This window comes from Rhinolophus hipposideros (genome assembly GCF_964194185.1).
Source record: "Rhinolophus hipposideros genome assembly, chromosome: 12".
In the NCBI taxonomy this organism is placed as follows: Eukaryota; Metazoa; Chordata; class Mammalia; order Chiroptera; family Rhinolophidae; genus Rhinolophus; species Rhinolophus hipposideros.
In genome coordinates, this window is record NC_138058.1 from 11,566,942 (window position 1) to 11,581,641 (window position 14,700).

The 14,700-nt window shown below is 37.8% G+C and overlaps 1 protein-coding gene across 7 annotated transcripts in view; it reads left to right on the plus strand.

Moving 5' to 3' along the window:
- The window catches only part of MGAT4A (alpha-1,3-mannosyl-glycoprotein 4-beta-N-acetylglucosaminyltransferase A), an 88,592-nt gene that overhangs the window by 39,981 nt on the left and 33,911 nt on the right, over positions 1-14,700 (plus strand). For all 7 annotated transcript variants that reach the window (XM_081068477.1, XM_081068482.1, XM_081068481.1 and 4 more), the window contains exons 4-5: positions 177-317; positions 7,800-7,933. In XM_081068477.1, coding sequence (XP_080924603.1) covers positions 177-317; positions 7,800-7,933 — 275 coding nt within the window. The remainder of the gene's footprint in view (positions 1-176; positions 318-7,799; positions 7,934-14,700) is intronic.

Sequence of the window (14,700 nt, forward strand, 5' to 3'; positions counted from 1 at the left end):
AACCAAATTAAAAAATGAGATCTTCATTTTAAATGGAGATTTTATTCATTAAAGTATGAAATTAGGAAAGAATTCTTTAGTTCTGGTTTTCATAAATTTTACTGCTATATTTGTGAATTCCTGCAACATCTATAAGTAAGGTTTTCCTGTGGATTAATTATACTTCTATGTTTCAGATAACACCCTAAAGCTATTAAAGGAATTAACAAGCAAAAAATCTCTTCAAGTGCCAAGTATTTATTATCATTTGCCTCATTTATTGCAAAATGAAGGAAGCCTTCAACCTGCTGTGCAGATTGGTAATGGAAGAACAGGAGGTATGTTTATTTTATTATTGTGGTTGTACTGCTGGTCTTAATTGTGTCTTAGAGTATTAGAGATAATAGAGTATCCACTGACCATTAGAAGTCTGGCAGGTCAAAGAATAAAAATTCTTTTTCTGTGCATAGTAACTTAGGATTCATTCTAAAGTCCATGTTGAAAGGTGCTGGACATTTTTCTCCATATACCAGAGTAATAGAGCTGAAAAGGATCATGAGAAATCTAGTTCAAGCCCCATCAGGCAGAAAAATATTTAAACCTTTGTCATTTTTTTTTAATAAAAAATTTTGAGAGGTAGAAATGACTTTTTTCCCCTTTATACCTTATTTCAACATTAATTCCTCTTCCAGTCATGTCAAAGTTTTTCTTACAGAGAGGGAAGTATATAGTTACTGTTATTTAGCCTTTCAAGCAATATTAGAAATACTTTGGTTTGCTTCTTTTTTCTAATGTAACCAAGGGATAATTTATAGCATTTTTTTTCTTCTCTCGTTAGAGCCACCTGAGCTTCTTGGATTTTCCTTGTGGGACCTGTTTACCATTCTTTTATATGTTTATTCCTCCACTTTGACTTTGTAAATTTTTCTTTGTAAATATATCTTTGTATGTTTTTAAATATAGAGACCAAAACATTGTTTTGGTCTTCTAATAAGTCTTTAACAAATGACAAAACCATGACTTCATAGATACTGAAATTCATTTTTGTGCTAATGTTTTTGAAAAGCTGATTTAGTCTGCTTTTGCTTCCATAGCATTCTTAGGTATTTAGCTGGGGTTTTGTTTTGGAGTGGAGGCGTCACATTTTCTCATTATATTATTTGATCTCTATGTATAAGCTAATTATGCACTGTCTTCCAGTGGAGGTGATACCTTAAAGTAACATGTTTAAACTAACTCATTCTTCCATTTCTTTATGATTCAAGAAATATTTGTCTAGAAGATCCTAGATATAAAAAGACTAGTAAGATGTGTAGCATACACTAAAGTATTTTTTTTAGAACACTGATCATTACTTATCTCTGAAGTTGATGTTGTTTCTCTCCCTTTAATAATCAGTTTTAGGGTAAGATGCATTAGCCATTTAGTGACTTTGTTGGTTTAATCTATATCTTCATTAATAAGAATACCACATGGAGAGAAAGTACAAGTATTTTTAAAGTCATTTGAAATATTAGAACCACTAATAGATTCTTTTATAGTAATCTGTCCTTATTTTATGAATGTGACATTCTCTCTCTTCCCTTTTGAAGATACTTTTCCATCCCATTTGTTTATAACTTTATCCGTCATAAATATAATGAAATCTTGGTCAACCAATAAACATTTTTATTAAGCTGACAGTATTTTTGAGAGAGAGAAAGCAGACAACTTGGAAAATAAGAAAACCTCTCACATTTACTTTAAAACTTTCCTTCCTAAACCCTTAGGCAGTGCTCCTTAACATTTGTAGAGTGACAGAACCCTTTGGATAGCCTAGGAAAGCTGTCACCCTTCTACTTTAAAAAATGTGTAGAAAAAGTAATTTTGCATGTAATTTCTTGTTTTTGTGGAATCCCAGTTCTTATATTAAGAACTGCTGTTTTTTAGATCAAAGAAAAACTGCTTCTTGCTAAAATTTCTGCTTTTTAGTAGTCAGGCTGGTTAACTAAGGAACAGCACTCAGACCAGCTAAGCTTAGGCTTCCTAAAGCTACAGAGGGAGAATAGTGCTCCAGGCAGCTACTCTCCCTCCAGAAAGGGGCTGGAATTCTCACATCCAGAGCAAACACTGCCAACCCACCCCTCCCAAACCATCTCCACATGCTTCCATAAAATTTGCAGAGGCAGGCTGCAACAAATAACCACAGCAGATACACGTGGGTAAAAGGGCATCTTGTACAACCAGGGTTACCAAACCAATATCATGACTGACTTCATACTCAAGAAAATGTAATTGGCGCTGCAAGCACAGTATAATTGAAAAAGAAAACATATTTTTAGAGGGCTGAGAGAGGACAACTCATAACTATTATAAAAGGGTTAGTTAGAAGTCTTTGTGTTTTTATTTCAATGTTTATGTTTACAATTTCTACATAGATGGATTGATTAGCAACGTAGACACAGCTGAAGATCAAGTTAGTGCTCAGAGAGATTGAGCTGTGTAGTTCTTCTAGAACGCAGTGTAAAAGGCACAAAGAATTGAAGGCAGATATAAGTTCTAACATCCATCTAATAATAGGAACTTCAGAAGGAAAGAACAAAGAGAATGAAGAGGGGAAGTAATCAACTACATAATAGAAGAAAATTTCTTTGAGTTGAAGAATCACATAGGTCTTCAGATTAAGGGCCCATTGAATGCTGAGCAGGATGGCTAAGCAAAGACCCTCCAAACATCACCTGCCAAAATGGCATTACTGATTGGTAGAGGAAAGCAGGCCGTTTTTAAGTATTTGCTGAGATAAAAAATCCAGGAGCCAGATACTACACAGCCAGGCACTTAGGTACACAAAATTAGATATGGTTCCTAGTCTTGTGGAGCTTCAATTCAAAGGGGAATGTATTAATCAAATAATCAAATATATCAATAATGGTACACTTACAACTTTAATTGGTGATATAAAGAATGCTTTGCAAATGTATGAAAGGGATGTTTGACTTAATTAAGGATTATGGGCAGACTTAAAAAATACATTTGACCTGAGATCAGTAGAATATGTAGTTCACTGCTGAAGAACTATACATATGGGTGTATTTGCTTCTTATTTCTGCTATAACAGATTACCACAAACCCAGTTACTTAAAACAACAGAAGTTTATTATTATTTGGGGAGTCAGAAGTCCTGATATCAGTGTGTTGACAGGGGTGTGTTCCTTCTGGAAGTTTTAGGTGAGAGACCATTTCCTTGCCTTTTCCAGCTTCTAGAGGTTACCTGCATTAGTTTTGTGGCCCCTTCCTTCATTTTCAAAATATAACATTCTCAAATCTCTCCCTGACTCTTGACCTTCTTGTTTCCATTGTCCCATTTCCTCTCATTCTGACTCTTCTGACTTTCATAAGAACTTGTTAGCACATTAGGTTCACCTGGGTAAGCCAGGATAATCTTCCCAGCTCAAGATTCTTAATCACATCTGCAAAGCCCCCTTTGCCATGTAAGGTAATATATTCCCAAATTCCAGGAATTAGGGCATAAACATCTTGGGGTGGGGGACATTATTCTTCCTACATGGGAGAAAAGATTATTCCAGAAGATGAGAAGAGCACCACAAAAACCCGTGATGGAAGGAAGCACGGAATGTTCCGTAGATGAAGTGTAGGAGGAGCATGGAACAAGATGAGGCTGGAGGTGTGTTGAGGCCTGCTCATGCAGAACCTTGCAGACCATTGATAGGATTTAGGCTTTTAAGAGCAGAAAGAAGCCACCGAAGGGTTTTAAGCAGGACTTATTTAGAATGACTTTATAAGATTTAAATTTTGCAAAGCTCACATTTAACGTAATGAGAAGAAGAATTGAGGATGTGGGAAGAAAGGAGATGTGGAAGGACCCAGTAAGAGGCTGTTGCAGTGACCCACTTGAGAGATGGCTTGGAGATGGAGAGATGGTACTAGTAGAGGCGGAAAGAAGGTGACGAATTTGGAGTTGTTTGGAATGTATGGGGACATATATGGGAGGACATAGTGATGAACTGGTTTTGTGGGCTGAGGTAGAGGGAGTAGTTAAGGATAAGTCCCAGGTTTCTGGATCATGTAACTAGGTGGGCGGTGGGTGCTATTCACTGAGATAAAGGACAGTACAACACGTGTTGCAGTACAACATGATTTGCAAGACAAGATCAAAATTAAATTTGGATCTGTTAAGGAAGGAGGTGATTTTAATTTATCAGAGCGGAGTATAGGCAGTTGGATGTTGAGATCTGAGACTGAAGGAGAGATCTGAGTTAGATTTAATTTTATGAGTCATCATTTGCAAGTAACTGGTTTTTGACAATACAGAGAAGGATGAGATTACCCAGGACATAGGACTGAGCCTTGAAGGTTCTCGGCGGTTAATTTTCAGGAGAGGGAAAGATGAAGCCACTGAAGACAGAGAAGGTACAACTAGACGGTAGAGCGAAATATATTATGGAATATAAGGGAAGAAATGGGGAATAAATGACTAATAGCAAATCATAGGAAACATGATAGGCTAAAAATAGTTGACTAGCAATGAATATTGAAAAAAGGAAAATAATTCAGTTATAACTGCAGGTAGACTGGTAATTGAAGATTGAGAAGGCCAAATTAAGAGTGTTCCTAAGTTTTTCTTGATTTTAAAGGAAATGAATACTAGAGTTTGAAAACTTCCCAGGAAAGGTGTAGAAAACTGACCCAGTAACAGTTGATAGCGCTGTCAAATTATAAACAGCAGGAGTTAGCAGCCTTACCTGCCTTAGATTGCATTTCGGATCATCTGGGCGTGATGGACATGTTATAAATGCAGTTACTACTGGCATAGGAAATATTGGACAGTCAGTGGAACAAATTAGTCCAACCTCCCCTTTGGCTCTATCTCTGTTTGGCTCCTAGGTCCACCTTGCTCCTCTGTAAAAGGGTGACATGGCCATATTGTTGATGTTGCTGCTGTATTTATTCTGTACGCTAACCCTTAGAATACATGCATGATCTAGATTGTAAGCCGTAGAACGGGGCTGGCTGGGTTATGTTGTGGTAACTAACAACCCCCAAATCTCAGTGGTGTAAGTAAAATAGGGCGTATTTATTTACTTTTTTGCTTAGGTACATGTCCATCGGGGTTGGAGGGGGCTTTGGATACCACTGATCACTCAGATCCAGGTGGGCAGAGCAGTCGCTGCCTTCAGTGCTACTGGCCGCTCTCCTGAGGAGAAAAGACCACTATGAAGGGTTTCACACTACAGTTCCTGACTCATTGTTTGTTATTAGTCACATCCCCTCCCCACGCTCCCCAACCCTAAGGGGACCAGGAAGTGCAATGTAGCCTTGAGCCCACAGGCAGAAGCACTGTCTTTTTTATGGCAATTTAGTGAAGTTCCTCATGCGTGGATACTCTAATTCTGTGAGTTTAGCTGAAATTGGTGCTTTCATTTTTAGTGCTTTTGGAGTCCTTGAGTACTTTGTTTTAAACTAAAGATTTAAATTTCAGCTCCAAAACTATATATCTGGCGGAAAATAATTCCATCTAAATTCAAAACAAAACAGAAACAAAACAACCCAAGACTGTGGTAGGGAATAAAGAGTTTGCATTATAACTTTATGCCAATTGTGTTTGCATGCTCTGGGTCAGCATATATTTTGCTTTTCCAGAAACAGAATCTTTGGACTCCGTATCAGTTAACGTTTCTTAGGAATACTTTGCATCATAGATGTTACACTTTTATTCTGTGTTCTTAATATTTAAAATATTTTTTAATTTAAATTCTGAGGTAGATTAAAGTATATGGAAATTTGCTTCCAAGGAAACTCATCCTATCCCTAGGCATCCCAGAATAACACGGTCAAACAGAAATCTTGATTTGGAGCTCTTTCCCTCTCACGTGCGTTGTTCTCAGTAAAAGATCCCCCATCCACGTAAGTCACCCTTCAGTCCTTCTTTTCTTGTGTCTCTCCCAGTCTTGAGCCCCATCAGAGAGGGTCTCCAAAATGTGTCCCAATATCCATCCACTAATCTCTACCTTCAAACACCCGAATTCAAACCATCTTTTCCTTTAATTACTGCAGTAACTTCCTAACTGATTTCCCCAAAATGCTTTTACTCTTAAAACGTTTGTGTCTGTTCTCCACAACATTTGGTAAACTTTTAAAGTTACTGTTGGATAATGGCCCTCCTCTGCTTATAACTTTACAATGGCTTTTTTTCTTGCACTCAGAATTAAAACTAAATTTAAAGTTTCATGTGATCTGACTGCTAATTATCTGAATCTAGACTCATGCTGCTTTAGATACATTCTATTCTTGCTCAGTCTTTCCTTCCCCTTCCCCTTCCCCTTCCCCTTCCCCTTCCCCTCCCCCTCCCCCTCCCCCTCCCCCTCCCCCTCCCCCTCCCCCTCCCCCTCCCCCTCCCCCTCCCCTTCCCCTTCTTCTTCTTCTTCTTCTTCTTCTTCTTCTTCTTCTTCTTCTTCTTCTTCTTCTCCTCCTCCTCCTCCTCCTCCTCCTCCTCCTCCTCTTCTTCTCTCTCTCTCTCTCTCTCTCTCTCTCTCTCTGTCTTTTTCCCTCCCTCCCTCCCTCCCTCCCTCTCTCCCTCTCTCTCCCCTTCTTCTCCTCTTCACAATTGTTAGTAAAGTTACATAGGTTTCAAGTGTAAAATTCTGTAATATATCATATATGTATCACATTGTGTGTTCACCACCCAGAGTCAGTTCTCCTTCCATCACCATATATTTGATCCCTTTTACCCTAATCTACTATCCCCCTCTCCCCTTACCCTCTGGTAAACACTAAACTATTGTCTGTGTCTATGAGTTTTTGTTTCTTTGTCTTGTTCCTTTGTTGTTTTCAGTGAAAACATATCAGTGAAATCCCACATATCAGTGAAATATAGTCGACTTTTTCTGTTTGACTTACTTCACTTAGCATAATGTTCTCAAAATCCATCAATGTTGTCCCAAATGGCACTATTTCATCTTTTCTTATGGAAGACTAGCATTCCATTGTGTATATATACCAATGTTCTTGCTATTTCTGTTTCTTTTTTTTTTAATTATATCCCAGTAGAGAAAAAATTTTTTTTTAATTTTATTGGGGAATATTGGGGAACAGTTTGTTTCTCCAGGGCCCATCAGTTCCAAGTCAAGTTGTTGTTTTCAACCTACCCTGTTTCCCCGAAAATAAGACCTAGCTGGACAATCAGCTTTAATGCATTTTTTGGAGCAAAAATTAATATAAGACCCGGTATTATATTTATATCGTTTTTATTATATTTTATTATATTTATTATTATATCATATATCATATCTCATATCATATCATATCATATCATACCTGGTCTTATAATAAGACCAGGTCTTATATTAATTTTTGCTCCAAAAGGCGCATTAGAGCTGATTGTCTGGCTAGGTCTTATTTTTGGGGAAACACCGTAGTTGTAGAGGGCGCAGCTCAGCTCCAAGACAAGTCATTGTTTTCAGTTTAATTGTGGAGGGCACAGCTCACTGGCCTGTGTGGGAATCGAATCGGTGCCCTTGGTGTTATGAGCACTGGGCCAACTGACGCAACCAGCTGCCCACCCAGTCATTCGTTTTTAATGTGAGGTTTCATGTCTTTCATTTTTATTGGTTCTTTCACATTATTTCTTATGGACAAGCCATGTGGAAAAGAATTACAGTATTATGGGTATGTCTTTATATCCTTTGATTATTTTTTGTGTGAAATGTAGTATGTTTTGATCCCTCAATTATTTTTATCAATTTGAGAGGGAATAATACTCTTGAAGTAGTAGTGTTTGTTTATATTGTCTTTGTAAAATCTTTATTATTATTTTGTTTCAGTTTCGATAGTAATGGGAATTCCCACAGTGAAGAGAGAAGTTAAATCTTACCTCATAGAAACTCTTCATTCCCTTATTGATAATCTGTATCCTGAAGAGAAGTTGGACTGTGTGATTGTAGTCTTCATAGGAGAGGTAATTATTTAATTGTTATTTTTTATCACATATAATCAGTAAGAGTTGAAACCATAATTGAATGTTTGAATATACTTTTACACGCATTTTTTAAAAAGTGATGAGTAAAAGTTAGGTAATATATTTCAGCTGATAGTTAAATATAAGTCTAATTTGTTGTGTTTGCCTTAACTTCTTTCTTGCAGTATAACCCATGAACAGTATCTATTTTCAATAGGATAATATGATTCATACATAGATCTTTAAGAACAGTGAGTCTGCATTTCCAGCTGTAAGACCTAAATTTGGAGTTTTGCACTGATGTTCTTTGAGAGTTTTGAAACCTGAGGAAAGTTCAGCCTATGCTGGGGTTTTACCATCTCTTTATCTCTTCACCCATTCTCTGTGCTTCCAAGATGCAGCCATCATTATTTAAAAAGTCAAAATATGTGAGTGAGGAATATTATATTTCTTATATTTTAGTTTCTTCAGAATATCTAGGGAAAGAATAAATCTTGGGCAAGTTTTTCATAAATAGTGAAAAAGTACTGTGAAATAATTTTTTCCTTAATTATTATATAGAATTTCAGAATGTAAAAGGATTTAGAACATCATCTGGTTCTGGCCCACTGATTCCCAGCTTTTCAGTGTTTCCCATATCTTTCTAAATGAAAATGTTCTTAATGATTTTCTTGATATAAAAGTAAACACATGCATGCTGTTCAAAACAATTACAGAAATATGTAATGAAAAATTACCTGTTATTTCTTCATGTAGATATTATTGATATTCTGAAATATATCTTAGGAAATTTTTCTTATGGCTTACATACATATATAAAGGGATTTGTTATATGTATTATATATTGTGGACATTTTTTCAGTAAATATCACAGCATCATCTTTTATGGCTATAAAATATTCCATTATATGATTTTTTTTTTTTTAAGATTTTATTGGGGAAGGGGAACAGGACTCCACTGGGGAACAGTGTGTACTTCCAGGATTTTTTTTCCCAAGTCAAGCTGTTGTCCCTCCAATCCCAGCCATGGAGGGTGCCGTTCAGCTTCAAGTTGTTGTCCTTTCAGTGTTGTGGAGGGTGAGCCCAGCTCCAAACCCAGCTGCCATTGCTAGCTGCAGGGGGCGCAGCCCACCATCCCTTGCGGGAGTTGAACTGACAACCTTGTGGTTGAGAGGACACGCTCCAACCAACTGAGCCATCCGGGAGCTCAGCGGCAGCTCAGCTCAAGGTGCCGTGTTCAATCTTAGTTGCAGGGGTCGGAGCCCACCATCCCTTGCGGGAGCCGAGAAATTGAACTGGCAACCTTGTGGTTGAGAGCCCACCGGCCCATGGGAGAATCAAACCCGCAGCCCTCGGAGCTAGGAGCACGGAGCTCTAACTGCCCGAGCCACAGGGCCGGCCCCCCATTATATGATTTTAACATAATTAATTTCTGATTGATAGACATTTAGACTTTTTCCAAGTTTTTGCTATTGTTTCTAACGTGGCATTGAGCATTACTATAAATGAGGTTTGGTGTCCTTTGTATGGTTACTGAGGTGGGCTCATTTCCTAAGTGTGGAATTGCTGGGTTCAAGTCCACAAACATTAACATGTTCACACGTGGCCACAGTACCCTGCAGGACTAGAGTCAGTTTATTCTTCTTCCAGCATCTGGGAGAGAACCTGTTGCCCTGTGGTCTGCTAGTTAATAGCAATCTTTAAACTTCTTTTGTCAGTTTGATGGGTAAAAAATAATACATTGCTTTTGTCTAACTTGGATTTCTTTACTAAGTGGAGTTAAATGTTGGCTTGTAGGGTTTTGTTGACCATTTGTGTTTATAATTATTCTTATATCCTTTGCTCATTTTTTATTTGTAACTTTTAAATGTTACAGCGATTTTTTTAATTGTTTTTTTTATATTGAGGAATATTGGGGAACATTGTGTTTTTCCAGGACTCATCAGCTCCAAGTCAAGTAATTGTTTTCCAATCTAGTTGTGGAGGGCATGGCTCCCTGGTCCATGTGGGAATCGAACCATTGACCTTGGTATTATGAGTACTGTGCTCTAACCAACTGAGCCAACCAGCGGCCCTTTATTAGATGTATTTTTGTTCTTTGTTCCTCTCTGGTGATTTCTTCCTTAGGGGTACGTTGGTCATATATGATGAGACATTTATATTATAGAACGTGCAAGGTTTTGGACAGTTGCCTGCTGATGCATTATTTGAAAGTTCATTGACTCCATTCTGGAACTGCAGAGGGACTTGAGAGGAGTGAATTCCAGTTGTTCTGAAGCTTCCATGAGATGATCAAAGTGTGGTGTTCACATTTTAAGATTGTATCGTTTTTGTGTTTGCCTTTACTTAGAATCTAATTATAGTTTTAGTAGTTTAATGATCCTTTGTTGTCTGCATGCCTCCTTGTTTTTTATGTTATATATTTTATGCTATTTATTGTAATATTTCTGTCATTATTTATATTAATTCTATCATTCATGATCATTTCTGATAAAACATTTTTCTACATTGTACTCTGGATTGTAGCAAAAATTCTTTCTTCTGCCCCGTTCTTATATTTGGAGAAACCCCTGTTATATGAATTTTGATGAGAAGAAGTGCCTCCCTCCCACTATGGAAACTAAAACTGTCAGATAATTTGCTTCACTAGTTCAGGCATGTGACATGGGCTTGGTCACCTGCATAGTCTTAGCCTGGACATTGAGTGGAGCTTCATTGTTTGGAGAAGACACAGAAAACCCAAAGGAATAAACCAACACAAATTGTATTAGAAATAACGGGAATTTATCAAAGTGGCTGGATATAAGATCAATTTATGTTTTCATATGCCAGTAACAAAAACTAAGAAAATATAGCTATAGGAGAAATGTTTTTCTAAAGAAGTAAGGATGTGGACAATCCATTCTGGTGATAGACAGTGGCGATGACAGTGGTGTCTTTCCAGGGGCCCCAGGGGCAGGGTCCACAGGCATTGAGGACTGATGGAGAGGGCTTTGCACGCTGTGGATTGGAAGCATTCTGTGATTTTTGACTGTGGTCCAGCCTTACTTCTGCCACCTTCCTAGCCTTGTTCCTCAGCCTCGTGGGAGGTTCTATGAGTTTTACCCATCATCTTTCAGTACGTTGCTTTCCTGACTATTCTGCCAGGGTCAGTTTCTGTTGGTTGCAACTAAGATCCTGACTGATGCAGGCTGTATCTTGTTCAGAAGTACCTCGGTTGTGACGTAACTGCCACCTAAACGGAACAGGCAGTCATCAGGGATGCACGGGGGCTGGTGGCTCAGTACTGCTCCGAGTGAAAGAAAAAGACAACGGAGTGTTTGAGGCAGGTTCCAGGCAGCATGTTGCCTAAATCGGAACAACTGGATTCTATTGCTGATCACCAAAAAGATTGCTGAGAATTGGGAAAGAGAATTTTAGATACACCTTTTTAATCTTTCTAATTATTCACATTGTTTCTGTAATTTGCTTAGAAACATTCCAAACTGAAGAGTTCAAGTTAAGATTCTATAATAGAATAACAAATTTATCATGTTGGCAAAGTACCTAAGGTAGTCTCTGAAAAACTGAGTTTAGAGAATTTCCAGCTCATAATGTTTAGTATATAGCATTAAAACAGTTTTGTTTTTTATTTAGTTTTCTGATTTTACTAATGTACACATTTTAGTTTGTGTTTTATAGTCAGAGTACCTGAGGCCCTCACTATGCCATTTTAAAATTCTTATTTTAAAGTTAGCTGGCCTCTGGGCAGAAATTTGCAAAGTAGTTACATTTATAAATGAATACAGAAATTGAATAACCAGAGAGAATTGATCAAAGTGCTGTGGGGTTTTGTTTTTTTTATTTTTATTTTCTATTACAGATTTTATTTACTAGGAAACATTGTTTCCTATTTACTTAACTTAATGTTTTGGACAGGTAGTATGATCACATGCTTTACAAATTATAAATATGTGTGTCATATACCTTGAAGAGTTTCCCTTTTAGTGCTGTCCTGTGGCCATCGATTTTCCTCTCAACGGGCAACAATTGTTAATGGTCGTTGTACCCGTTCAGAGGTATTTAATGGGTATATATATGGGCATCTTTTTTTCCTCCCTATTTCTACATAGATAGTATAATATTAACTTTTTACATTAGGATATAAAGAACTATTATTTATGTTTCTTGTCACTTTTGATAAAATATTTCCTTAGAAAATTGTCCATTTTATCCAAGTTTTAAAATTTGCTTTATACAGAGTAGAGCAACATAGACTCTTGTTCTTTTTGTGGTTCTTTTCCCTTGATTTCTTCGTGTATTTGTACCCCTCTCCCTTTTTTTTTTAATTGGGAAAGGGAAACAGGACTTTATTGGGGAACAGTGTGTACTTCCAGGACTTTTTTCCAAGTCAAGTTGTTGTCCTTTCAATCTTAGTTGTGGAGGGTGCCGTTCAGCTTCAAGTTGTCCTTTCAGTCTTAGTTGTGGAGGGCGCAGCTCAGCTCCAGGTCCAGTTGCGTTGCTAGTTGCAGGGGCGCAACTCACCATCCCTTGCGGGAGTCGAACCTGCAACTTTGTGGTTGAGAGCCTGCACTCCAACCAACTGAGCCATCCGGGAGCTCAGCGGCAGCTCAGGTCAAGCTGCCGTGTTCAATCTTAGTTGCAGGCGGCGCAGCCCACCATCCCTTGAGGGACTCAAGGAATTGAACTGGCAACCTTGTGGCCGAGAGCCCACTGGCCCATGTGGGAATCGAACCGGCAGCCTTCGGAGTTAGGAGCATGGAGCTCTAATGTGCAAGAATGGGGCGGGCAGCTCATAATCAAGTTTATTTCCCTAGGGTCCAAGGAAAAACTGCTCTTATCTACTTAATACTTGGTTTTATGATACTTTGATTTAATGCAAATGTACCGAAAAGGCTAACAAATACCACAATTAGCTTTGCTAGTTTCTAAAATGGTCAAGCTGTTGAAAGACAAGAGTAAAAAAGAAGTTAAAAGGACAGATGGAGGGGAAAAAACAAAAAAGACTTCTTCATTTCCAATATATCCACCAGAGACTTTCTTCCTTTCCTTTTCCTAAGTAACGTATTGATGCTAGAGAATAGAGAATATATAGACTATAGAATAGGGTTTTGAATAGAGAAGACACTTGACTTAGTTTTTTTTTCTTTAAGGCACTTTAAAGCATTATTTTGAAATAATTTTAGATTTACAGAAAAGTTGCAAAAATAATACAGAATATTCCCTTCATTCAGCTTGCTCTGATATTAACTTATGTAACCATAGTAAAATGCTCAAAACCAGGAACTTAACATTGGTATAATATTATTAGCTAAACTATGGACTCTATTCAAATTCCTTGTTTTTCCAACTCAGGTTACTTTTCTGTTTCAGCATCCAGTCCAAAATATCACATTGCATTTAGTTATTCTGACTCCTTAATTTCTTCCAATCCATGACAGTTTTTCAGTTTTTTCCTGTCTTTCATGAACTTGGACACTTTTAATGAATACTAGTAAGTTATTTTGTAGACTGTCTCAATTTGGATCTGCCTGATATTTTCTCATGATGAGATTGCAGTTATGCATTTTTTGGCAAAAATGACATGACTTATATTTTAAAAGGATCATGCTGGTTGCTTTGGAAAATGCAGAAGCAAGGAGACTACTTAGAAAACTATTGTAATTGAAGTAGGATGATCATGGAGGCAGTGAGAAGTAGTCAAATTATGAACGTATTTTGAACTGAATGGGTTCTGATGAAAAACGTTTGAGCAGTATTTCTATAGCATCAATACGTTACTTAGGAAAAGGAAAGGAAGAAAGTCTCTGGTGGATATATTGGAAATGAAGAAGTCTTTTTTGTTTTTTCCCCTCCATCTGTCCTTTTAACTTCTTTTTTACTCTTGTCTTTCAACAGCTTGACCATTTTAGAAACTAGCAAAGCTAATTGTGGTATTTGTTAGCCTTTTCGGTACATTTGCATTAAATTAAAGTATCATAAAACCAAGTATTAAGTAGATAAGAGCAGTTTTTCCTTGGACCCTAGGGAAATAAACTTGATTATGAGCTGCCCGCCCCATTCTTGCACATGCCTGTCCTTTTGGTTCTTTTGATTTGTCATCTATGCACAGTATCTTTCTGGAATTCTCATTGGATCCTTATTCTGTAAAGTGACACTTGCTCCAGCCATGATGGAGGTAATGAGGACTAGATTTACCTTCCTGCTATAAGCAACTAGAAAGTTGGGCAAAATAATAGTTCAGTTGTTCTCAGACATTGCCAGCAGACTGTGCCAGATGTGATTCCCTGAGAGAGAGATAAATGCAGGGGGCAGCCCAACTTTCTGCCTGGAGACATAGTCCAGATTATATTGCAGGAAGGGCATTCCCAAAGAGAGCATCTGGAAATTGCAGAACAGAGTTCCAGAAAGGAGCGTGCTACACAGAAAATGATGGTGGTGCCTTTGAACCTTTGTTGTTTGGAGCCACATATACACAGGATGAAATTCCACAAGTCTGGGAAAAGAATGCTCAGGGGCTATAAGCTGAACAGTTGCCATTGCTCATAGAGGATGGGGTTGAGCAGCCAGAATGGCGCATCCTTGGTAATTACCTGGGGTATTCAGTGGGTCTCCAGAGGGGTCAGCACCTTCGTATTAGGGCTAAACTATCCTTGAAGTGGTTATTCTAGACCCAGCAGAGTAAAGCTGAAAAAGAGGCCTGGAAGAGATTGACTGATCCACAGATAACTGCCTACTGGAGTAAGGCTCAGCACTTTTTAAAAGAA